The 27,193-nt window shown below is 44.7% G+C and overlaps 1 protein-coding gene across 1 annotated transcript in view; it reads right to left on the bottom strand.

The window, feature by feature from the left end:
• Positions 1–6,594: 6,594 nt before the first annotated feature.
• The window catches only part of LOC122943501 (putative ferric-chelate reductase 1), a 59,538-nt gene continuing 38,939 nt past the window's right edge, over positions 6,595–27,193 (bottom strand). The window contains exons 11-16 of the mRNA XM_044301287.1: positions 24,162–24,248; positions 23,639–23,730; positions 14,931–14,989; positions 14,668–14,802; positions 9,687–9,712; positions 6,595–7,780 (exon numbers count right to left, since the gene is read on the bottom strand). Coding sequence (XP_044157222.1) covers positions 7,688–7,780; positions 9,687–9,712; positions 14,668–14,802; positions 14,931–14,989; positions 23,639–23,730; positions 24,162–24,248 — 492 coding nt within the window. The 3' untranslated portion in view covers positions 6,595–7,687. The remainder of the gene's footprint in view (positions 7,781–9,686; positions 9,713–14,667; positions 14,803–14,930; positions 14,990–23,638; positions 23,731–24,161; positions 24,249–27,193) is intronic.

A 27,193-nucleotide genomic window follows, 5' to 3' on the forward strand; every position in this document is an offset into this window, starting at 1 on the left:
AGTAACAGTGGTTTCCTATTCCTGTGCTAGTATGCGAGGGCGCAGAGAAACCAACTCCTCTCCGCTGCCTCTGTGGTGGCCCGCTCTGTTACATCATCCTGTGACAACGGGATTCTATCAACATACTCACCAACATAGGCTCTAAGAAGCAGAATAACGTGTGGCATGTGTGGAGGAGGATTCTACTGAAACTTCGATCAAGCTCCAGGAACTACTCAAGATGGTAGCAAATCTCAATGAGTACGCGGACAACTTGGAAAACCGATCTCGCCACAGTAATCTGCGGCTAGTCGGAGTGCCAGAGACTGTTTCTCTCTGCCATCTGTTTAAACATGAACTGCCTCAGGACTTGGGCCTATCAGACTGGTGGAAGGTGGAGAGGGCACATCGTGTGGATCCCCTCAGAGATCATCCCTCTGATAGGTCTAAAACCTCCTACCAGAGACCGAGGTAAGTAATTTTCAATTATCAGGACTATACGGATAAAGAGGACATACTGAGGGCTTATAGAATGTGGCGGGAGCCTCTGGTGTTGCTGGAAGTTAAGGTACTGCTAGTTGCTGACTACTCTGCAGAAGTTCCAAGGAAGCGTAGAGCCTTTAGTGCTATATGTTCATCTTAATATAAGAAAGGAGCCAGATTCCAGCGCTCCCCACCGGGGAAACAGCACAAATAATCCAGAGCGAAGTGATGCCCGATTCCTGTTCTGCAGAGCTTGGACCTTTCTATCCATCTATATGAGGTACCTAGGACTCTCTGGACATTTGAGAGGTTTGAGGGGACACTTTTCTTTGCTCTGGCTCAAGAGGAGTCTTACAGCTTTTTATATCCAGCTGAGGAGAGGATCTGCTGCGAGTACCAGAAAAAAGGAAGTCGCACAATTTTATATGATTCAGTTATGCTTTTATTATGTTTGTGTTTTTATATCTTTTTTTTTTTACTTTGGGCCTACTGTATTTAGGGGTATATGTGTAGCTGACCTAGTATGACTGATGAGTGGAGTGTTACTTTGCTGGGTTATAATTCAATTTTTCCGGGGTCGTTCTCTGTTGGGCATGTAATATTTCTTTCTCTGATGTTTATAACTCAGGTAATGGATCTTTTTAGGGCACTATATTATGAAAACTTTTTGGAGAAAGTTAAGGGGTTGCGCTCCCCTAATAAGCGACAAAAATTCCAGCGACATCTTAAATGCCTGAAGGCGGATATTGCGCTTTTGCAAGAGACCCATCTCACATTAGAAGACTTCTCTAGAAGGAACAAATTGTGGGTTAGGTCAGTTTATGGCTCACCAGCAGTTGAGCGTAAGGCTGGAGTGCTGGTATTGATAGGGAGACCCCTTTCTCATAAAGTACACCCATTGGAGGCTGATGACCTGGGGAGGGTGGCGCCTTTACAATGTGTATGCTCCTAATAAAGGTCAAAAAGTGTTCTTAGATTCTCTCTGCACTAAGCTGTTAATGGATACACACCTGGCCAAAGTAGTCGGCGGAAATTTTAATTATGTAATGTGCCCACAGGACCTTTTGTGATGGGAGTAGAGGAAAGGAACACTGTATTAACTGATTTTGTATCCACCCTGATCCTCACAGACAGTTGGAGACTTCACAATCCCCATGGCTGAGAGTATACACACTATTCTCACGCTCATGATGCTTGGTCTCATATAGATTACCTGTTTTTTATCTCTGTCGGTTTTAGGTAAGGCATTTTTAGACACATTGGGCCAGATTTATCATTAGCTCAAGTCAGAATAATGGAGTGAAAAAGTCGCAAATTTTTGCGCAATCGCTTAAACTGCGCAAAAATTTGCGACTTTTTTCTGCTCTGCACTATGCTCGTTAGTTTTCTGAAAGTGGGCGTGTTTTCTTATGTAAATGAATCTCAAGACAGATTTACTATTGGGACTATTTAAAAAGTCGCAAAAAAGTCGCAATTTCACTCCAGTGAGGACCATGCTTATCTTATGAGACTTTTTAATAGAACATGCGACTTTTTCATAAAAACGTGTGACTTTTTTGTAAAGATGTGCGACTTTTGTAAAGCTGCTTACTGACGGATAAACTGCTACCGTCAAACCACATTTATTATAGTCTTAAAGGGCCGATCATAAATCTGACTTTAGCCATATGTGAAAGTGGAGTGAGCTGTCAGAGTCGTGATAAATCTGGCCCATTGCCTTTGCCAAAGATCACGGACGTACAGCTGGCTTCTCTGAATGCCCCCTTGACTGCAGCTGAGATCCAAGCAACTATAAAATCCTTTCCATTGGGCAAGGCTCCAAGCCCAGACGGTTACACTTCTGACTTTTACAAGGCAATGAGTGTTCAAATAGTTCCAGTCCTTACTACATTATTTTCCTCTATGTTATCAGGGAGTGGACTGCCCGACCAAATAAACACTGCCTTTAAAACTTTAATTCCGAAGGAAGGAAAGGATCCGGGGAATCTGAAAATCCTTTCCAAATTGCTTGCTAATCGGTTGATCTCCCATGTTCAGGTGGGATTCGTTAAGGGTAGATTGGCGGTCATAAATATCTGAAAGGTGTTAGAGTTGTCGGTTTACGGTCCCCCTCTAATATTGGTGCTACTTTGGAATCAGTTTATCATTTAAACTATCTCCCACTGATTGCCAAAATATTGCAAGAACTGAAACAACGGCACAATCTCCTGTTATCATTGATAGGAAGGAATCATCTTCTTAAAATGATGTCTATGTCCATATTGCTCTATCCCTTGCAGACGATTTGCCTGTTGCTCAGACATACTGATATAACCAAGCTTTTACAGTGTTTCTCTGGCATGGCAAACACCCTAGAATTCAGCTGAATAAGCTCATGGCCTCTAGAGAACACTGTGGTATAACTTTCCCTGATATTAAAGTGTATAACCTGTCATGTATATATGGCTAGGCATATCTCAAATTGGATCAATGAGACTAGCCATTATTTGTCCCTGGAAAAAGGTTTTTGCGCTCCCTGGTCCATAGGGATGCTAGGCTACAGTATATTCCTGTATGGGTCAAACAATCCATAATCATAAAAGATACTATAGCAGCCTGGAAAATTCTCAGGAGAATGAACAGGTTGCCCTATAGGATCTCTAATAAAATCTCCCGGTGTGAAATAATCTGGAGTTCCTTAAGGGGCTTACCAAAAGCCCCTTCGCAGAATGGAGGTCCAAGGGTATTTCTTCAGTAAACACATTCTTCATGATTCTGAGCCAAGAGGTCTCTCGTGAAGGGCTGATCTCCCAATTTTCTCTGCAACCATTTCAGGTCATAAAATGCGCCCACATTAAGGCGGCATTATTATCGACCCTGCTGGTATTGCATAAAAAGACAGCCAGAATGTTTTAGATAAAATGTTACAATTGGGAGGCCATAGGGTGTCAGTCTCCACTATTTATCATAGGATGCATCAGAAGCAAACCCATTTTAGGGGGACTCTGGGACTTTCAAGGATGGTCTGATCAGTTGGGGTATACAGATTTAGATACTAAGATCAGAAAGGACTGGTTGGTGGTGAGGCGCCATATATTAAATGAAGCACAGAGAGATACTCAACTGCAGATCATCCATAGGGCCATTTATGGCTTTAATTTGCCTCTGCATATTTTGGTCAATTGTCCCAAGTGTGGGGTAGGAAAAATTGATTTATACCATGGGTTATGGTTGCACCGAAAAAGTAGGGGAACTTTGGAAGATTTTTAGAAATATATGAGGTCGAAGGATTGATTTGAGTCCTCAACTGTTTCTCTTCATTATGACGACATGGGGGACCTGACGGTATCTCTTCCTCATCTGTTCGGTTTGTTTGGTGACTAAACAATGTGTTTTTCAGAGTTGGTTGCAGACAGAATCCCCTAAGTCTTCGCTATTGTTGACCAATTAAAAAAGCTCTTACATATTGTACGGTTGGAGATGGAAAGACTAAAAGACAAACGTACAAAAGGGCTTTTTCCTAAATCGAGAAGCTTTATTCTTACTCACATGTGCGATTCAGAGATAAAACATCTTATGCAACCCTTTTCTTTGACGGAATGGTATCTGGTGGAGCAGATGAGGGGTAGACTAGGCAGTTTTGTTTTGTCAGGGGAACCGGTCGGGATTTGCTAGAGGGGATAATTGATGTACCGTAAATGCCATTGTGTTATTTTCATTTGCCCTTAATGAGACTTTCTACTTTACTGTGTGGCCGGCTATATCTGAGTATTTACCCCAGAAGTTATGTTATTGTAGGCCTGTGGTTTCCCCCTCCCTTTTATTTTTTTTGTTACCCTTATGGTATTTTATTGTAATCTTCTATTGTACGTGTTATTGTTTAGGGTCTGTGTACACTGCTGTTTTGTTGTGTTAATAAAAATGTAATTATAAAAAATAGTGACAGACTGCCTTTATTTAGGATCTACAGTACTTCTACTTTAGGATCAGTCACCAGATTTCACAAAAATGCTCATTTTATGGATGGTGACAGATCCCCTTTAGGGCTCATGCACACGACCGTTGGTTATTTTCTGTTCTGCAAATTGCGGATATGCAAAACACATATACCGGCCGTGTGCATTTTGCAGAGAGGAACAGCCGGCCCCTAATAGAACAGTCCTATCCTTGTCCACAATTCAGACAATAATAGGACATGTTCTATAATTTTGATGACGGCACGGAATGGACGTGAAGATGCGGACAGCACACAGTGGGCTATCCACATCTTTTGCAGCCCCATTGATGTGGACCAAAAATATGTTTGTGTGCATGAGCCCTTAATATGCCAACTCCCTCCTCCCCTCTGCACCCTGATGCTCTGCTGAGTGGCCCTCCAGTCTCTTCCTGTTACCCCAACCTTGAATGTCAGAAGGAAGACTACTTCTCCTTCTGTGGCAGGACTTTGGCATAGTCACATTGCTAAGCTTCACTGCCATGACAGTACCAACACTATTGGCTCAGAAGTGCCTCTTTCCCACTGTAAGTAAGGTGGAGACACATGAGGAAGTAGAATCATGGACACACTTGGGGCAGATGAATGACAAAGAGGAGCGCACAATAGCACACGTGGACACAAAGAGAAGGGGGCACTTAAAGAGGCTCTGTCAGCATGATCAACCCTATTAAACCAAGCATACTGCCTGCTAGGGATCATCATGCGGATTAAGACTATAACCTTTGTCTGACTGCTGGCGCTGCCAATGCATCAACATAATTTAGCTGGTGAGCCCCCTAAACAAGAAGTGTAAGATGTGATACATAATGATTAGCGGAAACAGCATTTTTCGATAATTTTAACTGTCAGCCTAGCTCAATGGTTTATTACAGTGTTAAGACCAGTTATTTTTGTACATGCACAAAAGATATAGGCAGGCAAGCTAATAAATAAGAAAATAATTTTATTAACGTTCCTAAAAAGATAAATGCACATATAAAAACACACATTTCTGTGCAAAAGAGGAATTTGGGAGTTAACAAAAATGGCGATAAATGTTCTAGTTCATACTTTGTATAAATACAATAAGCACTGCGATTGAGGTGCAGTTGAAAACCCCATCTGAAAAATATCATATGGTTTTATCATAATTTGCTTTGATTTATCAATGCGCTAATTGGCTGCACAATGATTGATCCGTACAAACTGAGCAGGACATTAGTGCATTTCAAACCAGCACCAAATCACAGTAAAACTGCATTCAGTTTTTCAGATGCAGCACCTCAACCTGATATCATATACCAGCTTAAAAGTATGTGCATCATATTAAATGAAGCAGAACTGACTGATTTAGGGTCGGTTCAAGCAAGTCCTAAACTGTCAACATGGAAACAGACGGGGCGGACCGGCGATAGATCCTACATGGAAATCTCCTGGTTGGCTGATGCCCAGGTAGCAGCTCAAGTCCGCCTTACGGTCACCAGCTTATTAACTAATGCTAGGAGCATCTGGTACTCAGGTGCCCTTCTGAACGCAACTGTATCAAGGTCCTCAAGACAGTAATACAGTTGAATACTGTGGTGAAGGCGGCAGTATTTCGTGCTGCTCTGTGATATTTGATTTTGCTAGGGAGTTATTTTGTGCTGCAATACAGTGTTGCAGGCCCTGCCTACTTCTGTTGTCTCTGCCTACTTGTGTTGGCCCTGCCTTCTGTCCTTTTGAACCCACCTACAACATGGGGCCACGTTTATTTTTTTATTTTTCAGGGGCCATTTTAAGTTCCCAGTCCGCCCCTGTAAACAGAACGAAATTACAAGGAATACTTTAAAAAAAAAAACAATATGATAAATACATTTACTAATAATACGTAGTAGCTTCAAGTTTTTGCTTACTTGGATCAATTAATAACAAGGATCTAGTAGTAAAAAGTTGCAAAAGATCAAATAACCCATAAAGATGTTCAGTTTTAAAGATATATCTATAAAACATTATAGATTTTCATGAAAATTGCCAAACCATTAAAACCAATAACTGTGCTTAGAACATGAAGGAAAACATACTAGGATTACAACAACATGATGCATGATGGATGGATCTCACACCGAAGTAATAAAACATACCACCAATAAACTAGCACACCATAACGCTTCACCATTAAGGAGTAAAAATTGATTTGAGGCCATTGAGGGTGGTTTCATACACAGCTTTTTTTTTTTTTTTTTAAAGCGACACCAGTTTTTGAGCCTCAAGCCAGTTTCTACCTATACTTTGGAATCCAATTCTAGCTTGGTTCAAAAACTGCAGCATTTTGTTTCCAAAAACTCCATGTGTGTAACGACTAGGGTTGAGCGAATCGAGCTTCGTATCATAAATCTGAAATTTATTTGTTAAAAAAAAAAAAAAAAAATTGTTGGTAACGCTGTTTCCATTCAGGATTAAACTGTATTTGCTCTGTGTAGCCAAACTTTGTCTCCGCCAAAGTTGTGCAAAACTTCGGTGAATTACTACATTGTTCGCATCTGTGTAATTAAAAAAAAATTATAATCGGAATCTGAAGTGGGTTTTGGTAACAAGGTACAAGCCAGTATTAAAGCCTGCTTCGGATTCCTATTTTTAAATGTTTTTAAATACGCACATAGAAACACTGTAGTCATTCACTGAAGTCTCGTGCAACTTCAGCCAGCAATTGCAGTGGTGAGCAGGTGTAATTACAAGTATGGCATGCCCATTCACTTCTATAGGACAGCTTTGTAGTATTCACTTGAACAAACAGAGCTGTCCCATAGAAGAAGGCTCGGACTGGCCTACAGAGGTATAGGTGAGCAAGGTGATCTCATCAATAGCAAAAAAAAAAAGGATCCTTTAAGGGGCTTCAGCAACTCCTACTTATAAACGCTAATAAGCCATATGTAGTGAAAAAAATAAAATAAAGTAAAAGAGCATGGGTTCTGAAGTCATGACCCACAATCCTCTTTGCTTTCAGCTCTGGGAAACCTTTAAAATTTTACGGAAACACTGAAGCCCTGATTTATCACCGAAAATATAATATCAGGTATTCCATGTCATAGTGTCATCTGGAGCCACAGATTTGGAACATAAGAAAAAAAAAAAAATATTATAGTGTTTTGTAGGTCCCAGCATGTATACTTCCTTTCCTCATTCAGGTCCATGATTCTGCTGCTGCAAACATCTCTAAATATTGGCAATAATGTTCTTTACTAGTTGAGTCTTTGGCAGAGGAGAGTCGATCTTTCCAAACAGTACAATGAATCAGGCTGATTGTCCGATGCCAACCAAGAGTGCTATCAGGAAGGCCAGATTTCCAATAATGAATATGTTAAGAGCCAAAATCTCAACTGGTATCTGCAACAGAAAAAAAATTATATGTGATTATTTAAGTCTCTAGCATTCTAACAGTCTATTCAGTAGGACTATCAGCTGTGTATCCACCTGACTTCTCCACAACGCAACTGATGGTCCCAACCCCATTTATAAGGCAAGAAATCCCACTTATTAAACCTGACTGGGCACACCTGTGAAGTGAAAACCATTTCAGGTGACTACCTCTTGAAGCTCATCAAGAGAATGCCAAGAGTGTGCAAAGCAGTAATCAAAGCAAAAAGGTGGCTACTTTGAAGAACCTAGAATATGACATATTTTCAGTTGTTTCACACTTTTTTGTTATGTATAAAACTCCACATGTGTTAATTCAAGGTTTTGATGCCTTCAGTGTGAATCTACAATTTTCATAGTCATGAAAATAAAGAAAACTCTTTGAATGAGAAGGTGTGTCCAAACTTTTGGTCTGTACTGTACATATATATTATACACACACACACACATATATACACACACAATCACACAAAAAGTTTGAACCTAAAATGCACTCTAACCATTAAAGGTGAACTTAATGTGTCCTTCTCTAAACTTTTGAATGTACATGTCCAACTGCTCAGTGTTTCAGTACTTTTTGCACAACTATCATTATCATATGTTCTATGTGATGTTCAAGATTATGATCTTGTAAGCATAATAAAGAAGCGTTGGTCATTGGTTCAGAGACTAAGACGCTGCAAAGGAGGAAGGATAAGGAGGAGATTGGAAAAAGCAGCATAAAAAGAACCAGTGATTTTTTTGTTACCCCTAAGCTTTACTTTATTGTAGCGCGGACCCTAACCCCTTTTTTTTTTTTTTTTAGGAATGTATTTATAACAAAGTAATATTTAAGTATTTTAATTTTTTTAATTCCTGGAGAGCTCTTTTAAGTCCCCTTTCCTTGTGAAAAGGTGCCTAACCAATAGGTTTGAGTCTGCTAGTGTGCTGCAATGGTGTACCGTTATATGTTTGTCTACCCTTGTACTGACTTCTGCCTATTTCCCAGATCTGACCCTTTGCTGTCTGTTTTTACCCTCGTGTGATCTCTGTACCGACTGTGCTGCCTACCCAGACATTGGACCGCTCGTATTCTGCCTGCCCTGACTTTAGTTTGTCCCAGACTATGGTTTTGACAGATTCCTTGGTGCTTCACACCAGTGTGGGGCAGCAGTCACTTGTATCCCCAAGCCAAATCTGTTCAAGTGATACAGTGGGTCCACACTGGCTGTGTCACACAGATGTTGGTGAAGAGAAAGATTAGTAGTTGGACTGCAAAACACTTACGGTCATGTGCATGAGGCCTGCCAGTCAAATGAGCTTTCAGCAGACAGCTATTTAATATGTATGAACAGCCTTAAATAACTCGATCTGCTGATACATATTGCATGTCTACGGCAAGCTGCTTAGGCATGTATTATACTAGCAGATGAGGCTGATATTTGCCGGAAATTAAGAGTTTCTTCCTGATCGCCTGCTTGTCAATGGAGGAGACATGCAGTGATCTCCTCCACAGTATAGGGAGAAGCGATTACTAATGCCATTGCTTGTACCCATACAAAACCATTATTTGCTGACAGCAGACCATGATTACATGTCACGATTTGCTGCTGCCAAATGATTATTTTTTTAGTCTGCTTAAAAACTGAGATTGCCTGATAAATGAGCACTTGCATCGGGTAATTGGTGGCACTTTTACACAGGCAGATCATTGCTAATGAGCATTCCTGCGAACACTTCTTAGCGATGTTCTGGTCGACTATCCGCAGGTAATACAGCCCTTAGTTGTACTTTATTATTTTGATTTAATCTTCTCATTTAGTACACAAAGTTGTGCAACGTTCAAGGGAATATGTAAAATGGTTGTAATTTATAACCAAAATATTATAGAGATTACCTTACGGTTAACGTTTTCATATATATCTGTGAGGGGGGGAAAAAAAAATAAAAAATCAGAAAAGTTTACAATCATTTGTATTTAATTCAATAGGAAATAAAGAAGCCAAATACTCGTAGGATTATTACATCAAATTGAAAGTGTATGAATAACATGTAGAATGTAACATCTAATCAACATCCAGGATGGGAACAGAGAAGATCAAAATCGGGAGAAGATTTATACATATAGAGTACCACATAAGACATATCTGCCAAGCCGGCCACCCACTGTGATAGCATCTGTTTAACAGTCAGATTAGAATAACCTTATTCAGATACTGGGAATACGTGAAGAGTTGGGTCTGAAGCCAGTGGAGTGGAACCAGGTCTTTGGCCACCACAATCAAATAAGTAACAAGATTAGCACCAGGAGGAACTAAAGCAATCTTTTTAAACATGAAGGTGAAATTGGGAGACCTCTATGTTTTGATGGTTTGTTCAATGTGAGACCAGTAACACTTTATCAAGGGGCTTTGCCACCAAATATGTAGAAAGATATTATCTGCTCAGTGCATTGCCAACATTCATTTGAGGCTGACAGATTATATGCAATCAATCACTCATGTGTATATGCCATTTATAACTAGTGGAGAAACCATAGGAGTGCTTTAGAATTAATTTGGTATCAGAATCTGATAATGTTATTATAAATGTCCTTTGCATTTTTCTTGAAGATACAGATTTAGTAACAAGAACTTTTTCAAACTTTTTGTCCTTTTCCTGAATTATATGAAACTATGAGAGGGGCACAGTGTTAATAGTGTAAAAAAGTAGGTTGACAATTTGTGAAGGGATAAGGTTCGCTGGAGCACAAGGAGAAGAATTAGTAGCCATAGTAGGCTGTAGATTTTCCCAAACCTCACATGAACCCCTCAGTCATGGGTTGAAAGATACCTGTTCACAAACCCTGGATGTGGGGGCTATAAATCATTAAAGGGGTTGGCCACTTTCTGGTTACTGTTGACCACTGTGTTTGTTTGATGATTACGTGACACTTACCAATATAACCTTTGTTGATATTCTGTTTCATTTTCTACATCTCATGGAGGTATGCCCCATTGTTGGCCAAGACTTTTGCACTGTCCACACAGTGGTCCTGTCCATAAAATGGCTGCTGATGGAGGGTCATGTGACCAGGCAAAATAACCCCATAATGTAATGTCTCCTCCATTCAAATACACTGCACTTGTACTTTTGGGAGTGCAGGTGCAGTGTGTTTGAATGGAGAAGACATCACATGGAGGCAATTTGCCTGGTCACATGACTCTTCAGAGGCCATTTTATCCGCAGGACCTCTATGTTGACAGAACTGCGGATTTACCCAGTAAGGGGAAAAACTGCACATTTACCCAGCAAGGGGGACATTCACTTATAAATCAGAGCAAACAGCACAGAATATCAACACAGGCTATATTAGTAAGTGCCATATAGTCATCCCACCTACACATTGGTCAACAGTAACCAGAAAGTGGCTAACCCCTTTAGGAAAGTAGAGGCCGTGGACTAATTGTGGCAATAAAGCCATATTGGGGTTCTTACTAGGGTGAGTGTATTCCAGCCATCCATTTTAGCAGAACAGTAAAGTAGTAAGCCTGGATATCTGGTGATCCAACACCCATAGGTATCTTACGGTGTGTGAGTAAAGAATGTGAAAAGCATTGGTCATAGAGATGTAAAGGGAACACGTTTAATAGCCATCTGCATTAATTATAAAATCTTGATGCAATATACGCCTTCATCAAATGTTTCCTTTATATCAACAAGATCAGAGGAAGGTTATAGTTCAGCTAATAATCGCTTGGTCTACTTTCACACTCGAGTTTTGGCTTTCCGTTTATGAGATCCGTTCAGGGCTCTCACAAGTCACGCAGTCCAAAACGGATCAGTTTGCATTCTGATGCATTGTGAATGGAAAAGGATCTGCTCCGAAAGCATCAGTTTGCATCAGTCCATTCCACTTTGGAGACAGACACCAAAACGCTACTTGCAGCGTTCTGGTGTCTGTCTGATGAAACTGAGCCAAACGGATCCGTCCTGACACACAATGTAAGTCAATGGGGACGGATCCGTTTTCACTGATACAATCTTGCACAATAGAAAACTGATCCGTACTCATTGACTTTCAATGGTGTTCAAGACGCATCCGTCTTGGCTATGTTACAGATATTACAAACGGATCCGTTCTGAATGGATGCAGACGGATGTATTATCTGAACGGATCCGCACAAAACGCAAGTGTGAAAGTAGCCTAGGTTGTGCTAGTCCAAGTGACTGAAATAGAGTGGACCTTTGTATGTATCTGGCTGTCTGCAATGGTAGCATGATATTCAGTACTTCAGATTTAGTCTTCGTTCACATCACCGTTCAGTCTTTCCGTTCTCCTGCCAAACCCAGCTGGCTTACACTAGCGTTAAAGTTTTGAGTTCTGTCATAGGGGCTCAATACTGGAAAAAAAAAACGCTTCAGTTTTGTCCCCATTCATTGTCAATGGAGGAAAAAAAAAAATGAACTGAAGAAAACAGTGCTCCAAAATGCATTCCGTTCCCAGACCGGAGAGAAAACCGCAGGATGCTGCGGTTTTCTTTCTGTCCTGGGACGTGGAGCAAAACGTCATGACCCCCAATGTAAGTCAATGGGGACAGATCAGTTTTCTCTGGCACAATATGCCACAATAGAAAACAGATCCGTCCTCCATTGACTTTCAATGGAGTTCAAAACGGATCCGTTTTGGCAATGCTAAATAAATGTTAAAGATAATATAACCGGATCCATTCAAACGGATGCAGACGCTTGTATCATCTGTAACGGAAGCGTTTTTTGCTGAACCCTGCCGGATCCAGCAAAAACGCTAGTATGAAAGTACCCTAAAATAGGCATAGAAAATGATGAATCAGATGGAACTACTGATCGTTGCGCCTCAATCAGCACCTGAAATACACCCAATATAGGTGTATTTCAGGATAATGAATGACCCCCCTATGTTTTTTCTTCCAGAATTGAGGTTATAAAAGGCAAGCTCGTTCAGTGGGGGTGACGCAGTGCATTTACATACAGTGATCACCTCCACAGTATGAGGATTAGGGATTGCTCGTCCTCATCCAGCTGCATGGTTTCTGGGTAGGAGACTGCTGTTTAGACAACACGATCTGCTGCCCAGAAACAATAACTCCGGTGCCTGCACGAATTTCTGTTTCACCTGATGAACGAGTGTATCGCTCGTTCATTGGGTAATGTGCTGCACCTTTACACGGGCAGATTGTCGGGAAGGCGTGTCCGCAGGAATGTTTGTTCCCGATAATCTGCCCGGTTATCTGCACATTTAAATCCACCTTAAATTTCTAGTGGTCGAATGGGAACGGTTATTTCTTATTATACTGGTACCCCACCAGTGCCGGCCATTAAAATAACATATACAGTTAATTGTACAATGTCAGCTTTGTAGCCTCTGGAAAAAAATTAAATATATTTTGTCCAGCAATCTTTGTACTGAAACAACCTCTTTTCAGATTAAAGCCTCTCACTTCCCAGAGTATAGCTAAAGGGAATGTGTCATCAGAAAATGACCTGCTATCTAAAGCACTTTTTTATGTTTAACATTTTTTAAAACAAAAAATCCTACAGTTTTTGCACTGACCACTAGGTCTAATGATTGGCACCACTTCTTGGTTTGTACAGATTACTTTACTGCAGTTAACTCATTCTAATCCTGCCTGTAATGATATCACCTCTGTGTATAGATTCGACAGGATCCTCTATTCACAGTAGGTGATTTTCATAGCGTATCTCTTCTTTCCTTGTACAATGACCTCTGCACAGGTCACAGAGCATGCCTAGAAAACTCTCCCATAGAAGTCCATGAGATCCCCTCCTGACCATTGTATCTATGGACCATGGGGTTGCAGTAAAGCAATTTGATGCTGGGTAAATGCTGTTAAAAGGGGTATTCCCATCACAGACAATGGGGGCATATCACTAGTATGCCACCTCTGGGACCCACACCTACACTGATAGTGGAGCGGGGAAAGTGGTGGAGGATGCACTGCTCATGCTCAGCCGTCCTCCATTCATTTCTATGAGGCCGCCAAAAATAGCTGAGCACTGCCAGCACAGCGAAGGAACACTATACCGGCACTGCGCATGCGCGAGCTCGCTCATCGCGAGATTACGGCAATCTATAGTTGATGAAAGGAGGAAATTCGGAGGACATAGGCGGTGCTGGGCTCCTTCACAGGCGGGCGTGGCTGGGCACGAGGAAGGTTAGTACAGCCCCTTGGACACATACAAGACTAATGTACATATCTATAAAATCATTTTTTAAAGAAATTAAAACCACACAGCCCTATAGGACAGGTATATTGCGGACATGCTAGCGGCGATCTAGCTGTGCATGTCCGCAGCTCTATAGCCCAAAACTTGGTGACAGAATCCCTTTAAGGTGTTGTCCAACGCTTTTCAAGTGATGACCTATCCTCATGAGAATCCATCACTATTTGATCAGTGGGGGGCCTGACGCCACGCTGATCATCCATTCTGCAGGACCACGAATGCTGGAACTACAGAGCTCCCTATGTCGGATGGAGCTGTGTAATCCTGGTGCAGAAGCGAATGCAAAACAGCTCATTAGTGGAGTGCAGGGTGTCAGACCCCCACTGATTAGATACCGATAGCCTCTCCTCAGGATAGGTCAACGTTTTGTTCAATAACCCCATTAAGAGAATTTGCATTAGAAGAATATTATGTACAGCCATTCCAGTAAAAATAAGTGACCAACATGAGATGTTAGTACTTCTATATAGTAGAAAAATATGTTGTTCCGAAACTTCAGACTGCTGTGCAAGGGGAGCTCAGGAGTCATGCCTTTGGTACGGCATACTTTATTAATACATTATTTCTTTAGCAGAAATTAATATTGACTATTACAGATTAATAACAGTACCAACCTTTTGTTCTTAGGAGCGTGTTGATTTCCAGGATAATATAGAAGAGGACTTCCCATGCAAAGAATCCTCCCATTACCTGGGGCAACCATGGTCTTGGTGATATCATTCGATTAAAGCCAAGAAAGATGGCAGCCACTAGGGGGAATGAGAACATAGCATTATGTGGTAGAAGTAAATTGATTTGTAATTATAGCCATATAACACTGCATTTAAAAATATGTAGCTACTTACTATGTTGTTTATCTTGGCATGTAATATCTTACCTGCTAGGATTTTTATCACAAGGGCATTTATGCTATGTCCCCAGTTGAAGATGAAACGTCTGCAATTATAATAATACATTTACATTTAGAAACTTTATTGTTAGATACATTATCAAAAGAGCACAAGAAATTCAATTCCTAAAACAGTTGCATAAACAAATATTACAGTATCAACATATGTTGAACTCATGAGATAATGGTCGGTCAAACTGGTCAACCCTCTCCTTATCCTCCTATACGTATGCATGCTCCGCTCAGCCAAGGACACATGTAGCTGCTGAAAGACTCGTCTGGCAGCAGCTCATCTCTTAAGAACAAAATAATTGGGCAGTTGAAAGATGCACCTAATTTATTAAGAGGTAGATGCCTCTTAGACTGGAGCTATAACTTACGCCAGTTTCTGCTGCACGTTATAGTAAAATACGGTGAGCTGCGATAGGCCCTGTCCTTCTTCTAATTCCTACCCCTTTCACTTGCAACTTTAGAAAAGTGGTGAGAAACTCAGAAAGTCACACATTATTGAGCAAATATGGCAGGTACCATAATTTGCGACTTTTTTTTTACGTCACAATACTGGCATAAAATGTCCCAAATGTACCCAATCCTTATCTCACTGGACATCCTGTTAAGGGAGAACAGGGAGGCCCCATACACATTAGATGGTCAGCTGAGCTTGTCAAAATCAATCAGTTCGGCCAGCAGATCTAATGTGTATGGCCATCTTTAGAGTGCTCTGTCATAAGACATTTTTATTTTTTTAAAGAGGACCTGTCATCATCTGTTTTAGTAAATGCTTACATTCCCCATGTATTAACAATTCTGGAAAATCTTTTCTTAAAAATCTGCATTGTGTTGTTCCTATGTTTTCCCTTCTGAACTGTATGACCATTCTTGTTTTGCCAATTCGGTGTGTCCTACACTGAGTGACACTGTTACCGCTGCCTGGATGTATGGATGTACTGTATAAGGAAACACCCATTGACAAGGGATATGGTAACGCCTAGTTGTCATTTCTAGGGAGCGTAACAAAGGGCAAAAAAGGAGATTTTTGTATAACTTACCAGTTAAATCTCTTTCTCGCTCTTCCTTGGGGGACACAGACCTTGGGTATAGCTCAGCTCCCTAGGAGGCGTGACACTAAGTAAAACTGTTAAGCCCCTCCTCCATCAGCTATACCCTCAGCCTGGAGATAGAGGCTACCAGTTGCGTGTCCAAGTAGTGAAAGGATAACAACCAATAACGGAAACAACCAGCCAGCAACCCAACGGGGCGCCAGACCATAACCCTGTAACCAAACACAGAAGGGTGGGTGCTGTGTCCCCCAAGGAAGAGCGAGAAAGAGATTTAACTGGTAAGTTATACAAAAATCTCCTTTTCTCGCCCATTTTCCTTGGGGGACACAGACCTTGGGACGTTCAAGAGCAGTCCAAGAAGGGAGGGACCACAAACCCAAGGCGGAACACCACCAGAGCATCAGGAAACCGCTGCCTGCAAAACCAGGCGGCCCAAAGCAGCATCCGCTGATGCATGCGTATGCACCCTATAGAACTTTGTGAAAGTGTGCAGAGAGGACCAAGTGGCTGCTTTGCACAACTGTTCAGCCGAGGCCCGATGCCTCTGCGCCCAGGAAGCTCCGACTGCTCTGGTGGAATGAGCAGTGACGCCGAAAGGCGGAGGTCTGCCCTTGGCTCGATAAGCCTCAGACACCGCCAGTTTAATGAAACGGGCAATAGCCACCTTGGAGACCGCCAACCCTTTGCGCGAACCCTCCGGAACCACAAACAGGGAGTCCGTGCGCCGAAAGGACCCGGTGACCTCCAAGTAAATCCTCAACGCCCTGACCACATCCAGACGGTGCAGTTCCCGTTCTCTGGGGTGGGAAGGAGAGGGACAGAGCGACGGAAGGACGATGTCCTCATTGATGTGAAAGGCGGAGACCACCTTTGGCAGGAAAGTCGGGACAGGCCGAAGCACAACCTTATCCTGGTGGAAGATCAGGAAAGGTTCGGAGCAAGAAAGAGCCGCTAACTCCGACACCCGTCGGAGAGACGTGACGGCCACAAGAAAGATGACCTTGCAGGACAGAAGGCGAAGGGAGACCTCCCGTAAAGGCTCGAAGGGGGCTGATTGGAGCGACGAGAGCACCACATTCAGGTCCCAGGAAGGAACTGGAGGGCGGCACGGCGGAACAGAGTGAGCCACCCCTTGTAAAAAGGTCTTAATTGGCCCTAGAGGGGCCAGGGGACGCTGGAGAAGAATAGACAGCGCCGAAATCTGACCCTTCAGAGAACTGAGGCACAGCCCCAGGTCCAGACCCGACTGGAGGAAGGACAGGATTGTGGGAAGAGAAAACCGGAGAGGTGGGATGCTCCGGGACTCACAGAACCCCAGATAGGACCTCCAAACCCGATAGTAGATCCTAGAGGATACGGGCTTACGAGCCCGGATCATGGTGCGGACTACGTCCGCGGAGAAACCCCGTCGCGTTAAGACGGCGGTCTCAATAGCCACGCCGTCAAACGTAGCGAGCCTAAATGCTCGTGGAAGATCGGTCCCTGAGAGAGAAGGTCTTCCCTGGAGGGCAGTGGCCACGGTGCGTCTGCCAACAGCAACATTAGGTCGGCGTACCAAGACCGGCGGGGCCAATCCGGGGCGATTAGAATCGCGGGGACGCCCTCTGCCGCGATCCTCCGAAGAACCCGTGGCAGGAGGGGAAAAGGAGGAAAGACGTACAGAAGGGAGAATTCGCGCCACGGAAGGACGAGCGCGTCGGCGCCGTATGCCTTCGGGTCCCGTGCCCTGGCCAGGTATAGGGGGACCTTGTGGTTGAATTTGGAGGCCATGAGGTCCACGTCGGGGCGACCCCAGCGAAGACAAAGGGCTTCGAACACCTCTGGGTGCAGGGACCATTCTCCCGGGTCGATGGTGGACCGGCTGAGGAAATCCGCCGCCCAGTTGTCCACCCCCGGGATGTAAATCGCAGATAAGGCCGGCACGTGCGTCTCCGCCCAGAGGAGAATGAGGGTCACCTCTTGCATCGCTGCAGCGCTGCGAGTGCCTCCCTGATGGTTTATGTATGCCACAGCCGTGGCATTGTCCGATTGGATCCGAACAGGGTGGCCCCTCAGCAGATGGGTCCAGTGTCTGAGGGACAGAAGAATCGCCCTCAGTTCCAGAATATTGATTGGAAGTCTGGACTCCGATAGAGACCAAACGCCCTGGACGGACCGGGGAGGGAAAACCCCCCCCCACCCCCGTAAGCTGGCATCTGTGGTAATCACCAGCCAGTTCAGTGGAAGGAAGGACTTCCCCCTTAGAGGGATATGCAACCACCAGCCGAGGGAAGCCCGAGCCAGGGGAGGCAGAAGAAAGGTCCTGTCCAGACTCCTCGGTGATTTGTCCCAGGCCGACAGAATTGCCCTCTGAAAGGTGCGGGATCGGAATTGTGCGAACGGCACCGCTTCGAAACAGGCAACCATCTTTCCCAACAACCGCATGCCGGATCTGAGGGAAGGGCGGTGATGACGGAGGAGACTGCGAACCGACCCGCGAAGGGCCAGACGCTTGTCCGACGGAAGGCGGACCTCCGCCAACTCTGTATCCAGGAGCATCCCCAGGAAGATCAGCCGTCTGGAGGGGGTAAGGGAAGATTTGGGGTGGTTGATAATCCAACCGAACCGCGTCAGGGTCTCCGGAGTGAGTTCCACACTGCGGGATGTCTGAGAGAAGGAGGGTGCCTTGACCAGGATGTCGTCCAAGTATGGGAGAAGAAAAACACTTCTTGAACGTAGAAGGGCCAAGACAGGGGCCAGGACCTTGGTGAACACTCGAGGAGCCGTCGCCAGACCAAAGGGAAGGGCGACGAATTGGAAGTGATCGTCCCCCACCGCGAAGCGCAGGAAGCGGTGATGACATGGAGCAACCGGAACGTGGAGGTATGCATCCTGAATGTCGATTGAGGCCATGAAATCCCCTCTTTCCAGGGAGGCCACTGCGGACCTGAGAGACTCCATCCGGAATCTCTGCAGTCGGAGAAAACGGTTCAGGCGTTTTAGGTCCAAGATCGGACGCACTGAGCCTTCCTTCTTGGGAACCACAAAGAGGTTAGAGTAGAACCCCCTGAACCTTTCCGTCGGAGGCACGGGGGCGACGACACCCTTGTCCATTAGAGAGTGAATGGCCGCGAAGAAGGCGGCCACTCGTACGGGATCTCGCGGAGGACGGGATCGGAAGAAACGGTCTGGCGGAATGGACGCAAATTCGATTTTGTATCCGCAAGATACAATCTCGAGCGCCCATGCGTCTGAGATGTGGGCCCGCCATACGTTCCTGAATAGGAGAAGGCGGCCCCCCACCCGGGTGGGTGGGGGCGCACCTTCAGGCAGAGGGCTGCTGGCCTGTGGGAGCCCATGCAGGCTGGGACTTGCGCCAGGTAGGTTGCGTCCGAAAAAACGGCTTCTTGCGTCTATCCTGGGCTGGGCCAGAGGAAGAAGAACTGGCCGCGGGTCTAGACCCGGTGGGCTTGCGAAAGGACCGAAAACGGGACGAACCAGGGCGACCACGGGGGGCGCCCATTGGCCTGGACTGGGGGAGGTGAGTACTCTTCCCACCCGTGGCCTCTGATATAAGTTCGTCCAGACGGGTTCCGAACAGGCGGGAACCCGTGAATGGTAGGCCGGCCAAAGAGCGTTTGGAAGCGGCGTCCGCCGCCCAAACCTTCAGCCAGAGTTCCCTCCTGACAGAAACTGCCAGGGCAGAGGAACGGGCAATGAGGGCACCCGCATCAAGGGAGGCCTCACAGACGAATTTTCCGGCCTGAACAATTAGTTGGGCTAAGGAACGGAGGTCCTGAACAGGGACGTCCGACCCTAACTCCCGTTCCAGTTGCAAACCCCATTCAGAGACCGTTTTGCCAACCCAGGCGGAGGCAAAGACCGGTCTAAGGGCCGAACCAGAGGCAGTAAATATGGCCTTGGAGAGGGATTCCGTACGACGGTCCTCAACAGACTGGAGGGAAGATCCGTCCTGTACAGGAATAGTAGTGCTTTTGGACAGGCGAGCCACGGGAGGATCAACCTTAGGCGGGGATGTCCACGTGGTCACAGAATCCGCTGGAAAGGGATAACAAATGTCCAGCTTTTTGGGTGTAATAAAGCGGACGTTAGGCCGAGTCCAAGCCTTGGATACCACAGAAGAAAAATCAGCGAGTATGGGAAAAACCTTGGAGGCCTGTTTGGGGCGGAGAAAGGACACGCCGGCCTGTTCAGAGCTGGGGGGGTCATCGTGTAGCTGAAAGGTATCACGGATGCTAGTGACAAGATGCCCCACCGCGGACGCCAATTTGGACGGAAGCTCTGAGTCCATGTCCACGTCCGAATCCGCCAGTTCTCCCTCAGAAAGCGTATCCCTTTGAGAGAATAGACTTGACTGAGCTCGCACGCATGGCGGAGAGAGCGAAGCATCTGGAGAAGATGTGCGCTCAACCCTTGAACGTTTCTGAGTATGCCGGGCCCTGGAAGATTCGCTGCGAGGCAGGGAACCAGTGGGGTCGGCAGAAACGGTAGTCCCAGCGGGTGCGACAGGGATTGTGGCAGCCTGCGGGAGAGGCGGTCTATCCACGAGACGGCCCACTACGTGTGTAAGGCTTTCCACCGCCTGAGACAGAGACCTAGCCCAGTCAGGGGGTTCAGAGGCACCGGGGGGCGCAGCGGGAAGCGGGCCCTGCACCGGGGCCTGACATGCAAGGCAATGCGGCTCAGATTGCCCACGCGGAAAAAGTTCCTTACAGGCGGTACAGGCATGGTACCAGGGTTTGGGGGCACCTGTGGGATCTGACATGCTGAAGTGTGGTTGTACTCTAATATAGAGACCACAAAGGGTTATAGCAGCTATGACCAGGAGGGTTAGGAGAGGGTTAACTGTCCTACCAGTGCCTCAGAAGAACGTCAGGAGATGGCCCAGATCAGCAGCAGCAGAGAAGCAGTGAACAGCAGTGAGCAGCAGAGAGCAGCAGAGAGCGCCCACAGAAGCCGAGCGATGTACACAGGAGGTTAGAGTCCCCCACCGTGTCCCAGCTTCCTGTCAGGAGTGAGGAAGCGCGGGAAACCTCAGCAGAAAGCACGGGGAACAAGCTCCGCCCCCTCCAGCGCTTGAAATGTCTCCTGTGAAGGAGAACGTAGCTCCGCCCCCAAAATGACGCGCGCGTAAGCCCCGCCCCCTACCGGGACCGCTAAGCCCCGCCCCCCGTTCTCGGCGGGAAGGGGGAGAGAGAGAAGAGAAAAATGGAGTCAGCCCTGAATGAGGGGGAGGGGGGGGGAGAAAGATAGCAGCGTGGGGGGGAACGGCGTGGGGGTGCTGAGGATGCTGCTGTGCTGCATTGTCCTGCAGATGAGCGCTCAGAATGAGCGACCACGGGTGCCCCCCTTACCCAGAGGGGTAGATGCTGCAGATAGGGACGGGGTATGGGCTGGAATAGCCATCTCACCGTCCGACGTCTTCACCCTCACGTCCTTTCCAGCAGGGTCGCCCCTTCAGCCACTGGCACCGCAGTGGCAGGAAGCTGGAAGAGGGGCTTGGCGTGCGGGCGACCCCCTAGCTGGCGGGATGTAGGGGAGTCATTGCTGCCCAGATCCTCCTATTGCTTCTGTGGGGGAGGCAGCAGTGCAGATAAGTTGGCACTGGCGCAGCTCAACCCCGGGAGAGCAGAGAGGTCTAATGCGTCTCTGGTATCCCTAGGAAAAAATAAAATAACAAAATTAGAAGAAAAAGTAAAAATAACAAGGAGAAAACAGCCCTGCAGTAGCAGGGAGTGTCTTGCCTCCTTGGACACTAAGCTAAAACTGGTAGCCTCTATCTCCAGGCTGAGGGTATAGCTGATGGAGGAGGGGCTTAACAGTTTTACTTAGTGTCACGCCTCCTAGGGAGCTGAGCTATACCCAAGGTCTGTGTCCCCCAAGGAAAATGGGCGAGAAAGACTTGTTCCAGAATTGTTATTTCATAAGTTGTACATATTGATACTAAAATACACACTTCAGTATAGCTGACAGGTCCTCTAGAAGCATAGGTGTCGCAAACCCCACAGGAGCCAAGAATGGGGTTGGTAGTGGCACTGTTTGAAACTGTTCTTCACAGTGGCAATTCTCACTCCCATTATCCCTAGTGCCAGGGCAGTGTTAGCAGGGTGCACTTTTTTTCCCCTCGGGGCACACCCAGATGTTAGGGCTTCTGCCTGATGGTAGTTGGGGTTCCCTTTGTTTTGTGCATTTGGTGTGGGTGCAAAGCAGGAGATGTAGGAGCAGTGGCCTAATGGGAGTTGTAGAGCATCCAATGGTATCAAACACAGTTCCAAACATTTCACAGGGCAAATAGTCCCAGATATAAATGTATAGATATAAACAAGGATGGGGGTTGTAGTACTCCTACACCCTATCTCACCAAAGTCTCTTTCTCTGCTAAATCTAAGGCATAAATAATGTTCCTACAAGATTTAATGTAATTCCAGAATGAGGGATTAAGATGAGCCTGGCTTTGACAGTGTCCAAGTGTGAAGGGTGTCTTAGCAATGATCCCCTCATTGCAGTAAAGCCTTAAATAGTGAATACTTTACTGACTGACTCCAGTGGTCAGCCATGCCTACTCTGGGCCTTTTTCTCTGTAAATCTCTCATAGTTTGTAGTTCTCTGGGATGCAGGATTAGCACTGTGAGGAGTGAGCACATGTATCTTCTCTCACTTCCTCAGCCAACACACAACTACTCATTAACCTGGGGCGGGATTAAGTCCATCTCCTAGCTTCCTGTGAGGGCAAAAGCAGGATTGTTAACCCCCACAGAACCATACAAAACTATGATGGGTGTGTCCAATACATTAAATATCAATTTGCCAGTACCTTATACTGGGGTACTGCATAGGCATCTATAAAGCCAACAGTTCTTATCATAGTTCCTATCAAGTTTAAAGGTGCCCATATACCTTCAGTAGCTGTCAGCCAGCAGCTATTCTACCATAAAAATACACAAAAATGCATTTTCTAAAGGGAGAGATAAATAAGGCATCTTTCACACATCAGTGATTGATCAGCGATTGTGAGCCAAAACACAGAACAGGTAAAAGTTTGCAAACCTTTCCATTTTGTAGGTTCCATTCCTGGTTTTGGCTTACAATCACTGATCAAACACTCACTGTGTGAACACAGTCTAAGCCACTGTCAGGATCAGGCATGTTAAAATCAAACATGTAGTCCAATTTCTTTCCTCAATATCTGCCATCAGGGGAGAGCTTAGACACCTCATACAGAGTTGGCTGTTCCCACCTAAAATGGTGTTTTGACTGACTCTCCTCTAAGGCTCCATTCACACGTCCGCAAATGGGTTCGCATCCGTTTCGCAATTTTGCGGAATGGGAGAGGAGAATCTCTATGGGGACGGAATGGATGCATCCGCATTTCTGGAGCGCACTCCCGATCTTCTGGCAATTGCGGACAAGAACAAGCATTTCTATGGGAGTGCCGGCCGGGTGTATTGCAGATCCGCAATATACTACGCTCGTGTGAATGGAGCCTTAATGTGAATAGGCACTTTCTAAAGGTTTTATAAATGTCCTGGCCTTTGTGCAGACCTTTCCAGATTTCAGCAATCACAGAAGAACTTTAAGGTAAGCCATGTTTGTTTAGTATAAGCAAAGAACTATAACCTGCCTAGAAAGATTTACCTTTCATGCTTAGGATCTGGGCGGAAAAAAGCAGCAATGGGTTGGAAGAACGACAATATCATAACTATGCAGCCAAGGACTGGATGGGCTCCCTGTAAAGAGAAAGAGTAAAGGCGGTGTGGGCTTCTCTCATTATTATACTGCCGCTTGTGCAGAGAGAACAGGAAATTCAGAGCCCCATGTTATAACAAATATAGCCCCCACCCCTAGATTATATTATATTATAAATTATAATTTTGCGAACATAATTATACAAACAGGGACTTGAGCTTTGGTGTAAAATAATTGCCTACCTGGCCACAGTTCAAATATTTTCGTGGGACTACTCTACAAACCAAAGCTTAAAACGGGTGTAGTTTATGTGAAGTTGATTAAAGGGGTCACCCCATGACTAAAGTAAAAATGAAAATCAGGCATCATATACTACATGACACTGCCCGGTGCCTTCTCAAACAGCTGATCCCGACACCCAGGATACTGATTACCTATGCAGAGGAAACGTCATTGATATTAAAATACTTACCCCACTCCATTCACGAACGTCCGCAAACACCATAATGAATGCTATTATGGTCAGAATTACTGTTAATATCATGAGAATGAGATGAACCTGTAGACAGAACACAAGAGAATGAAATACAAACTTTATATAAAACCAAATTACAGTGTAGGCAGATGGTGAGGTTGTAATCAGGGCTTCCTGAATTTACAGTATAATCACTTCAAAGGGATTAAAATGCGTACGAAAATAACCATACTGTAGGTTTTAGAGGACGGTTACAGTGTTCCTGTGTGCATTCAACACCACATATGCCTGTTTCAGACAAGTCGCGTTGCCATGGCATGACTATTTTAGATTCGAAATTTTTGCTGAAAAAAGAAAAAACCTGTCTTTGTTGCCAAAATCATGTGCAACTTGGGACCAGTGATACAATCTCAACAGCATCAGATATATATATTTTTTTCTGTCACAGTGTCATGGTTGCGTAAGGTCGCTGGTTGCAACACAACCGCCAGATCTCAGTGTCCCCTGACATGTTACCCTAAGGGCTCATTCTCACGACCGTGGTTTGGTTCTGCATCCGAGGCGCCTTTTTTGCAGCTCAGGTGCAGACCCATTCACTTCAATGGGGCCGCAAAAGATGCGGACAGCACTCCGTTCCATGGCCCCGCAAAAAATATAAGTGCTATCCTATTCTTGTGGCCAAGAATAGGCATTTCTATAATGGGCCGCCCCTTCCGTTCTGCAAACTGCGGTAGGTACACGGGCGGCATCCGTGTTTTTGCGGACTGCAAAACACGGCACAGTCGTGTGAACAAGCTTTAAGCCTGAGGCTGACCAAGTTACTGTTAATGAGAAATGTGCGTGTATAAGATCATAAAAGGATAGCAGTAAAATGATCAATTATATGAATAACTTTAAGTATACAGAGTGGTACCTAAGAAAAGATAAAGGTGGAGAATTAGGGAAGTTGAAAGTGTCATAAACAGGAATTTTCTTATTATAATATGAAAAAGTGTGTAGGGGAGAAGAGACGCATTCAGACAGTATAGGGGGAGGGAAGGGGGGGGTAGTTGCCATAGTTACTGTGGGAATGACAAATGCGATGTTTGTATTTTTGGCTAATACTTGCTGTACTTGAGCTATATGTCATACTGTACTTATATCAATGTCCAGATAATCTGTAACTTTAAATCCTCACAAAAATGGAATAAAATGTTATTGAAAAAAAAAAAAAGTGAATAAATTATATATGACAAATGTAGCCCTAAATACTGTAGGTAAACATAATTTAATCACTTCTTGCATGTTGATATCATTTATTTCTGTCAGGATTAACATTATTGTCGATTATAAGTTATAACACTTAACTCCTAAATGGAGATGAGTGAATCTATTCTAAATGAATCAGATTTGTCATGATTTTGACAAAAATGTTCTACCAAACGAATCTGCAGTTTTGGCGATTCCCTTTGGATGAAGTGCTCAATCCAGTACCCGCCTTTTACTGTTACAAGGCAAGGTCTAACAGGACAGGGAAGATAAAGATGGAGAATATGGATAATATCTAGGGATGAGCGATTCGACTTAGGATGAAACATCCGAAGTTGATTTGCATAAAACTTTGTTCTAATAGCAATAACTTCATGAATTAATTTGTACTGTAAAAAAACATTTACCGAATTCTGAGCGGATCTTTATCCATTCAGAATGCATTAAGGGCAAAGCTGATCCGTTTTGGACTGCTTGTGAGATCCCTGAACGGATCTCACTAACGGAAACCAAAATGCCAGTGCCACAAGATAATTGAAGAGGTCCATTGCTCCATCGCCTCACAGAAGACATGTTCCCTTTCGCACCAGCCCAGGTAGAGATTGGCAAAAGTAGGGGCACATGGGCATCCCATTGCCACTCCCCTGAGCTAGTGGTATATCTTGCGATCAAAGGTGAAGATATTATGAGTTAGTATGAATTCAAGCAGTTCGATCACCAATTGATCATGTGAGGACAAATGTGACTCCTTTTCTGCTAAGAATGTTTTTACTGCCTGACAGACCTTATCGTGTGGTATTGAGCTATAGAATGCTTCTACATCAAGGCTGGCTTAGAGTGCATCAGTGTCACAGCAGATGTCATTCAGACGTCTCAGGACATCCATTAAGTCCCTGACATATGATGGAAGAGTCATCACGAATGGCCTCAGTATTTCATCAATATATACACTGATCTTCTCTATGAGACTGCCTACTCCTGACACTATAGGCCTGCCCTTATGCAGAGGAAATCCCTTATGGATTTTCGGTAGGCTGTAGAATACTGCTAGTATTGGATGTGTCGGTAGCACATTCTGCATTGCCTTCTGTAAAATGCTGGTCAGTTTACACTTACAGTTCCATCGGATTGTGGTCAAGCTTTTTATAATATAGTTTATCATCCAGTAAGCGCATACACATTTCCACATAACTTGTATAATCTAGGATCACTATATCCACCCCCCCCCTTATTTAACATTTTCAAAGCCACCAAATCCTTCTTATTGACATCCAGAGGGGAGTATTTATTTATTGGGGGATTTTTCCTTGATGGACCGTCACCTATTTCCCTCCTCCTCTCTTCATAGAGGTCAGCAAGTAGCCCAACATCGCGCAGTTCTTCTGATTCAATGTCTAATTTTTTACACCGTTCTTTGTCATTTGTAAGCAAGAACTTGCGCCATTTAAGTTTTCTAACAAAGAGAATCAGGTCCTTAACCCAATTAAACGGGTTAAAGTGACAGTCTGGGACAAATGAGAGGCCTTTACGTAATAAATCCATCTCTGATTTAGGGGATGTTTAGAGATGTTAATAATCTGCAATTCCTCTATCTCCCCAGTGTGTTTTATGTGCTCCTTCTCTTCCTCAATTGATAGTCCGATATTGGAGGCGTTACTTCTAAAAAAAACACCCTCTATTGACCCTATCACTTCCTCCATGTTCTCGACCTCGACTCTGGTATCTACCTCTCCCTCTCCTTCTTGTAAACAAGCTACTGTTTATTTGTGTGTCTGATTCAG

The sequence above is a fragment of the Bufo gargarizans genome, chromosome 7 (assembly GCF_014858855.1).
Source record: "Bufo gargarizans isolate SCDJY-AF-19 chromosome 7, ASM1485885v1, whole genome shotgun sequence".
Taxonomy (NCBI): domain Eukaryota; kingdom Metazoa; phylum Chordata; class Amphibia; order Anura; family Bufonidae; genus Bufo; species Bufo gargarizans.